Source organism: Citrus clementina, unplaced genomic scaffold, assembly GCF_000493195.1.
Source record: "Citrus clementina cultivar Clemenules unplaced genomic scaffold, Citrus_clementina_v1.0 scaffold_5, whole genome shotgun sequence".
In the NCBI taxonomy this organism is placed as follows: Eukaryota; Viridiplantae; Streptophyta; class Magnoliopsida; order Sapindales; family Rutaceae; genus Citrus; species Citrus x clementina.
In genome coordinates this window covers 16,677,132-16,686,324 of record NW_006262201.1, presented here as the reverse complement: position 1 = coordinate 16,686,324, position 9,193 = coordinate 16,677,132, and the positions used below count along the sequence as shown (strand labels likewise).

The window sequence follows — 9,193 nt, the reverse complement described above, 5'->3', positions numbered from 1 at the left end:
TTGGTGACATGACAGATTGGGACATTCCAGAAGAAATCCAGGAAATCAGAGTTAACCCACCGATCGAAGCACCACCACTTGGACGTCGTCCAGAGTTAAGAATTCCTTCTATCGGTGAGGATGTTAACCGAAGAACTGTGAGATGCGGGCGATATAAACAACCAGGTCATAACAGCAAGAGATGTAAAAATCCCATTGTGTCGAATCTAAACTGACTGTATCATTCTAACTAATTATAGATTCTGAACTCTTATTATAATTTATTTTACAATTATATGTAATGAGGTATATTATTTTATGTTCATCTGCATAATAAGTACTAAAGTAGATCAACAATTACTTATAGCTAAACATATGAATATATCAAAAGTTTATATCTATTAGAAAAATAATCTACATCTAGACATCAAGTCTGAACACAATACAATTACTTACAAGGCAATATCACCCGTGAATATATCTACAGCAATTTTCTTCATAAAGTAATGCCCGTGGCCACCATCAAAATCAAGTTTTATCCCGAACATCAAATACATTATAAACACCAACATAAAAACGCTGCAATCACCACTTCCAGGTTCTTGTTGGGGCACATCCTTAACGATTCTTACTTTCCAAGGGTTGGCACTCTACAGCTCAGGTCGGATGTTGTAGAATCCAACATCTGGAAGCCATGGAGGGAAGACGACCTGAAGAGGTTTGAATTTACGCAAATATGTTTTGTCATCACGAAAGGTAACCAATGAGTCGTAAATTTGCACCCTCTTTGCGCAAAGGTCCGATCGAGCTAATACCCAATGATCGCCGCCCAAATTCACAGGGATGAATATCTACATAAATAAAATGTTAAATTAGCATATTTTATACACAATTACCATAAGATTGAGTGACAATTCTTACCATATCGACGTCTGTAAACGGTTTGGACATGATATCTCCCCGCCCATCTATATAGCTGTTCAAGTTGTTGCCATATTGTAATGAATGGACATCACAACTACCATTGTTCCATAATTACTTTAGGAACACCTATTACACGATGAGTAGGAAATTAATAAGATTTCGAGATATTTAAAACATCGAAACTATACTTAATGATTATAGAGTTCGTAAACATGCCCAAATGTATGTATATGTATGCGTGACGCGCTGCGGTTGTGTATTTGGAAACCGTCGTTGCTTCTCGCTGATCAAGTGGTAAAACGTGTAAATACGGTGTGAAGGGATTAAACCAAGTAAATTTAGAACATAATCCATGCCAGCGGAAAGGTGAACAATATTGTAATGTTTTGACCATTAAACACACTTACCTCGTCACCAAGCCACCCAATCAAAGCATTGCCCATGAGTATTTTAAAGAAATTTCAGGACTGTTGGATTGGTCGATCCACTTATCAAACTCCTCACATAGCCTTGAATCTTCTAGTCTCCTAAACGGATTCATATCCACACTCGGTCTTTCATCAATTTCTTAGTCCGTAATGTTGAGTGCGGGTAGAGGCCTGACATTCCTAACTCTCTTGAAAGGAGGAATGAAGTAAGGACTGCCAAAGATATACGACGGTTTGTACGGACGTCCAAATTTACTAACGCCGGGCGGTGCCTCTGTGAATATCTGTACATTGTCACCACTTATGTCCCCATAGAGACTGTACAATGACATGGGGGTGTGCTCGTCGTCATTACCAGCATCAGTATGCGTACCGTAGCCAGCATCAACATTCGGACCATAGCCATCTGGGGCCTGTTGTTTCGAAGAGACGAACTTATAAAACTAATTTTGGGTTTCAAATCATAAAAAAATAACAAAAGCATATGAAACTTGATCACCGTGTATGAGGGACCAAACGGAGAATCACCGTACGCGCCCTTTAAAGAACCCGCACCAAACGAAGCCATAAACCCCATGACCGCTTCTCTATATTGTTGTGCGTCCCTGCGTTCTGCCTGAAGTTCTGACTTTAGTTCGCTAATAGAACTGTGTCCAACCTGAAGTTCCGACCTCAACTCGTGAATGGAAGACTCTATTTTGTCCAGTCGTTGAGCAAAATAATCATTGTGGAACTTAGTCCTTGCCTATTATTACAAAATAAGAAAGCAATGAAAAAGTGCTGAAATTAGGTATATGTGATGAAACAAAATGATCAAGACGACGGAAGTAACCTTCGGCTCATTTCTGTCATCTGAATCATGTGCGGATTTGTAATGGTCGTCAGCAGCACAGTCATCCTCAACAGGACTCAGCTGCAGTCCTATTTGGCTCATGGTGTCATGATCCGCCTCTTTTGTCCCTGTAATGGATGGCGCTTTGATTGAAGGCTGGTGCTGCACCAAGTAAAACAGAAAAACAGTAAATACAAAAAAAACAAAAATTCAATTTTGTTTATATTTTAAATGATACTGTAAAGGATACCTACATTACGGACCCAACTTGGCAAATATGGCACATAATCCTCGATACTCTTCCAATAATTTGTGGCTCTCTCATTTGCATCCGGTTTGAGGGTTTGGAAAATGGTGTCATTCTGTCATAAAGAACACCAAATTTTCAATTAATATAACTATCTAGTATTTAACAGTTATATACAGACATACATATAAACGACTTACAAGATGCTCGTTGAGGTATGAATAGACTTCGCTGAAGTTTATATTTGAAGAAGCCACGGGCTTCCATCGCACGATCCGAGGACCCTTCCTCTTAATTTTCACCACCCACTGTGATGGTAGTCCTCCAATCGCTTCAAAAATTCATGCCTTTAACAAGGAAAGATATGAAGTCAAAAAACGTGTCATTATATAATTATTATAACAAAACTAAGTTATAAAAAAAAATTCTTTACTCACATGCACTGCAGACGTAAAGCCGTAAAAATTGTATTTCTCAATTCTATGCAAGGAATTTTCTCCGCTTGCCCTCTTAAATTTATTGGCTTCGCCGTTCAATGCATTATCAATGCTTTCATATATTGTTTCCCATGACAAACGACCCCATGGACAACTTCGAAAGTGATTTATGTCATCTACCTCATTAAGCAAATTAAAATTGATTTGACAATGATCTTTTCTTTCGTTTAGTACTCTATCAACAAAGTAAAACATGGCGATTTTTAGCGCATCAGTGTCATCCATAGTCTTGAAGTCTAAGTTCATAAATCTTTGCTCGAACTAGCCAAGATTTATATAGCGATTCCTGCCTCCAAAATACTTCTTAAGTAACCTATGCATTGTTTTATGCTTCGTCAGGACGACAACTTCGCCATAGCAAAGTCTTGTTACTAGGCATCACTCTCCAATCGATAGCCGCATCAAATGGTCGCCAACTTAAAATCATAACTCATCTTTTTCATTTCCAGCACCATGGGACACTTGCCGAAGCAATATATTGTGCACAATTACGCCACTTAATGGATAGCTTCGGCATTGTAGGAAATGCCCAAATATATTTTCTTTGAACAGTTGCAACTATTACTTTATTAATTTTTCCCGGATGGCATTAACAATGACATTTAATTTGCACATACTCGTGATACGCCCAGAAAAGTGATCAGCATAAGGTATCTTCATCATTCCCAGTTCTTTCCTCGGTCCAGGTGGGTTATGCAATGCTATTTTTGATTTGCCAATTAATCTGGTACAAGTTAAAACTATTACATATTAATAAATTATGAACAAAAGCCAAAAAATAAATGGTGTTGTTGTCGCACCAAGAGGTGCTGCCTCATGGCGTGACGGCGTTCCTGTCGCACCAAGAAGCAACACCAAGCACAATGTCTCTTGGTGTGACAAGCACCAAGAGGCAACACCAAGTGCGCATGAGTTGCGCACAGGCTGGCACGCGTAGCAGCGCGCGGTATGCACATATTGCGTGCGCGAGGCTGCGCCTGTCGGATGCGTGCGACACGCTCATCCTGCGCGCGCGGATAGGCATGTCCTGTGCATCTCGCATGCGACAGGCGCGGCCTCGCGTGAGCGAGATGCTCTTGCCGCACGCATCTCACTTGCAACAGGTGCGGCCTCGGCGCGGGATGCAACATGGCCTTCCCTTCCACTTCCATTTCCCTTCCCTTTCTTTCCCTTCTTTTTCCCATATGCATCTCACCCACCACCTTCATTAAACACCAATAACAGCCCAAATACTCAATCCAATAACAACAACAACGGGTTTTGAATAACTCACCTAGGGTTTCCAATTTTTGTCTTTGATTTTAGAGATCTCTGAAGATTTTCAACGTGATTTAGCTTGTTTCAACCACCGATAACTTCCTTCGCTGCCGATCTATGCCGCCGACAATGTATACGGGATTCTGATGATGAGATTTTGGTAAGAGGGGGAGGAATTTGGCTTGAGAGAAACATGAGAATGATGAGGGTAATTTCGTCCACAATTTGGTGATTTGGCTAATGTTAATAGAAAAAATTCAGGGGGGTTAAAGTTTAAAAATGCATAAATTTAATGGCCATTTTTGTAAATTTCCCGGGGGATTTAGGGGTAGAGGAACAGAGTTTTGTATGTTGGGGTCGCTGCTTATTCTTTATCAATCATGCCTTGAGCTCAAGGGCTATCTTATGCTCTTCTTCGACAGTTTCAACGTGTGCAGATGTTTCTTCCTAACACTGCTTCTCCTATGTTTTGGGAATTGCCTCAATTGGGTTAGTTTAAGCTTAATTGTGACCCCGCGGCCAATGCCCAGTGAGTATGGCTAGTTGTGGGGCTCTGATTTGCAGTCACAAAGGTTTAGTTATGTTAGCAGGGACTAACATTGGTGTTTTTTCCAATGCCATGAATGTGGCTGAGGCGAAGGCCTTACGTTTTGGTTTATGACTCGCAAAATAGGTTGGTTTGTCTCCGTTGATTAGAGTCGAACTTGTTGCATTTTTCTTAGCTCATCTAAGGGCAGCAAAGTACGAGAATTGGTCTTTGTTGGATTATAGCTGAAATACAACAATTCTTATACCAAAGCATGACTTCCGAATTCAACATATTTCAAGGACCTGCAATCAAGCTGCAGGTGGCTTAGCTAAGTTTGCACTTCATTTTTGTAGTTCTTTTGTTTTGATTGAATATTTTCAACAAAAATTAACTTGTTATTTTTAAGGTTCTTTATCCTGATTTAATGAGAATTTTTCTTTTTAAAAAAGGAAAAAAGAAAAAAAACCCCATCAGCATTTTGGGGATTTTATTTAGTGGATTATATTTTTTTGGTTTAAACCACCCAGTTTCCGGCTACCGCATTGAGTCCCGATTAATTCGGATTCGGGGTATAGTCACAATTAAGGCTCCTTATCCCTCCTAAATGGTGTGTTTAGCAGGAATCAAACCTGAGAACTCTTCCACTTATCCAACTTGCGTTGCCAACTGAGCCACAATTGTTTTATTTGATTACGATTATATTTGGAGTAAATTTGGGATGACAAAAGAAATTATGTAATATTTTAAGAAGGTTTAATAATAAAATGGGTTTTAAAAGTATAAAAGAGGGATGCTGATAGTTCCACTCCTTGGTAAAATGCCATGGACCCGATGGTAATTTGAAAACGACTTGTTTGGACCCACGCTCTCAACTTTTAGCTTATGATTTAATAGCTCAACGTTTAGATCCAGCCAACTGTTAGTATTTCATTTGTTAGGAGACCATGCACTATTTGATTTTAAAAATGAAAATTTTAACAAACGGACCAATTGGAATCGACCGTCGAGGCATCCACCAATTAACAACGGTCAACTATTAACAGAAAGCTAGACATAACCCAGCCTGCATGTCGCGGCAATTGATTAACATTTATCGTTATTAGGTAAACATGCTGAGGCCGTTTAATAAAAATACGACTTAATATATAGATTGAAGCGACGCGATACAATTGTTTACCGTGACAATTTAGACCAATTCAAATAGGAAAAACCTTGTGGTATCCGTATGCTGACCCTTTTTTTTGTTTTAAAAAAGGCCTTCACTTGAGATGATCATCCACAAATTACATTACTCTTATCTTATCCCCGGCCTCGAAACTCAAAACATGCCAAATTCCATTTCTATTATCTGTCTCGCCACTCTAGTAATATGTTGCTTTAGCTTGTTGCTTAATTCTCATAGCCTTTTTGCTCATGCAAAAGAGGCAGATCGTCTCTCATTGCTTGCGATGAAGTCACAGCTTCAGGATACACTTGGAGTTACAAGTTCATGGAACATTCTATAAACTTATGCCAATGGACAGGCGTGACTTGTGGTCATCGGCGTCAACGGGTAACCGGGTTGGATCTTAGACACCAAAGCGTAGGAGGAGTTTTATCTCCTTTTGTTGGGAATCTCAACTTCCTCAGGTCCATCAATCTCCCAAACAACAGCTTCCGTGGCAAAATTCCTCATGAAGTTGGTAATTTGTTCAGGCTTCAAAATCTAACATTGACCAATAATTATTTTTTGGGCAAAATACTAACCGACTTGTCCCATTGCTCTAACCTCATGAAGTTTGAGGCTTCTAACAACAAGCTTGAGGGAGAAATCCCAGTAAAGATCAGTAACTTGTTGATGCTTCAGATATTAAATATTGCTGAAAATCATCTAAAAGGACAGCTTCCAGCTTCTATTGGGAATCTTTCAGCTCTCCAAGAAATTGATGTTAGAGGGAATAGATTGGGTGGGAGAATTCCAAGCACCATAAGCCATGTAAGAAACTTGATCAGTTTCAATGTAGCTTATAATCAATTCTCTGGTATGATTCCTCCTATTTATAACATCTCTTCCCTTCAATATATTTTTATACATACAAACAGATTCCATGGAAGTGTACCCCTTGATAATGGAGTCAATCTTCCAAACCTGAGATATTTTAGCATCAGTGGAAACAATCTTACTGGTTCACTCCAAGATTCATTGTCCAACGCTACAAATCTTCAGGGACTTGAAATTAATCGAAATCTTTTCAGTGGGAAAGTGTCAATTAATTTTAGCAGACTTCAGAATCTTTCACGGCTAAATCTAGGGGAAAATAACTTGGGAACTGGGACAACAAATGATCTTGATTTTATAACCCTTCTAACAAATTGTACCAAATTGGAAGTGCTTGATTTACACTCAAATCGATTTGGAGGAGTGCTACCTTTTTCTTTAGCCAACCTCTCCACAACAATGACCGAAATTGCCATTGGAAGCAACCAGATATCAGACACTATTCCTGATGTGATAGCAAATCTTGTGAATCTAAATGCACTTGGTGTGGAGTCTAACCAATTAGCTGGTACCATACCTCTTGCAATTGGTGAGCTAAAAAGCATACAAATATTATTCTTAAATGAAAACTTTTTACGCGGGACCATTCCCTCCTCTCTAGGTAATCTAACATTGTTGACTCAACTTATACTGGAAGTCAATAACTTGCAAGGTAAGATACCCCCTTCCAATGGCAATTGTCAGAATTTGATCTTGTTGACCACCCGTAAAAATAAGCTCAGTGGTATTGTGCCTCGACAACTCCTCCGCATCATAACCCTTTCAGTTTTACTGGACCTGTCTGATAATCTTCTCAGCGGCCATTTTCCTACAAAAGTAGGCAACTTAAAGAATCTCGTTTCATTGGATATTTCTAGTAACATGTTTTCTGGTGAGATTCCGACTACTCTAGGTGGTTGTACAAGCTTAGAATATCTTGGTATGCAGGACAATTCTTTTACTATAAGTATTCCATCCACTTTGAGTTCCTTGAAAAGCATTACAGAACTTGATCTCTCTCGCAATAATTTATCAGGTCATATTCCACAGTATCTTGAGAATCTTTCTTTTTTGTTATTCTTAAACATGTCATACAATCACTTTGAGGGCAAGGTACCAATAGAATGCTGAAAAGTCAAAGAATGGCTTGCAAAATTCAAAAGACAAAGTTGGTGGGCTTGTCAATTTCAAATGGCAAGGTTGGTGGCACGATTTTGTTAAAGTTGCATGGAGGAAAAATGTGATGGTTATCTAGAAGCCAGTTGATTTTTAAAAAATTGTTGATTTTGTTGCCCAATAAATTGATTTTCCATTCTAAATTCAATTTGTCAATTTGGCAAGTAGTAGCCAAATTGAAGGTGGTAGGTGAGCTACGGTTCCTATAAATAGAAAGGCCATTGTTCATTTGTAGTGCATCCAAATTTGTGAGATTACCAAGTGAGTTTTGGTAGAGAAATTCCTTAGGTGCTAAGAAATTTGGGTGTATTGGGTATTGAATTTTTTGTTTAGAGTTTTTCCACTTTTATAAAGCCCCATAGTTAGTAAAATTATCTTCTAATCTTTGCCCGTGGACGTAGACATTATGCCGAACCACGTAAATCATTGTGTTCTATTTTCTTTGCATTTATTTATCACCACATTTATATTTCTCCAGAAGTCACAGTATTAGTAATTGCTCAACCCGCGTTTCCGCAATAAGTGGTATCAGAGCCGACGGTTCGTACGTGGGGGGATACGATACTATTCATGTATACGGTATTGTTCACGTATACGGTACTATTTCCATATACGGTACTGTTCATAAATACGGTAGAAATGGCCATTTATACTTGGGAGACAGTCTATTGTAAGTAGTGTGTATTTTTGCATGTCTACGAAAGTTCTGTCAACAAGGCGATAAAAGTTTAAGGATTCTGGTTTTTAATTGGGATCGAGTTCCCTTCCCGTCTCTTGAAAACTTTCTTGATGCATTTATTCACATGATATAAACATCATCGAGGTTTTTTTTTAAGTGTAAATAGTTGTTGAAGAAACTGATCATTTGAGATAAAAAGGATGGCAGAGGCGTCTGCGTCGTCGTCGTCTTCATTAGCAATGACTACTGTGACTAATGCAAAGTTTGAAGTGGAGAAATTCGATGGTGCCAATAATTTTAGTATGTGGCAATGTGAGGTGTTGGATGTCTTATGTCAGCAAGAGTTGGACATTGCTCTTGAAGAAAAGCCTGACATGATGGATGACAAGGAATGGATAAAGATCAACAGACAGGCATGTGGTACTATTCGCCTATGTTTGGCTAATGATCAGAAATACTCTGTCATGAGGGAGACAATGGCAAAGAAATTGTGGGAGACACTGAAAGAAATGTATATGAATAAAAGCCTTGAAAATATGCTTTATATGAAAAAGAAACTCTATCGTTTCACATACACACCTGGCATGTCAATAAAAGACCATGTGAACTCATTCAACAAAATATTAGC

At 38.8% G+C, this 9,193-nt stretch overlaps 1 protein-coding gene across 1 annotated transcript; it reads left to right on the top strand.

Annotated features, from left to right (window-relative positions):
* The first annotated feature begins 6,182 nt into the window (after positions 1 to 6,182).
* Positions 6,183 to 7,841, top strand: LOC18041085 (putative receptor-like protein kinase At3g47110). Its single transcript, XM_024183573.1, has one exon. It carries the CDS (start codon positions 6,183 to 6,185, stop codon positions 7,839 to 7,841), a length of 1,659 nt encoding a protein of 552 aa, XP_024039341.1.
* The last annotated feature ends 1,352 nt before the right edge of the window (positions 7,842 to 9,193 follow it).

Excerpts from the sequence above, each read along its gene's own strand:
- LOC18041085 (XM_024183573.1), top strand. The coding sequence starts at position 6,183 with ATGGAACATTCTATAAACTTATGCCAATGGACAGGCGTGACTTGTGGT.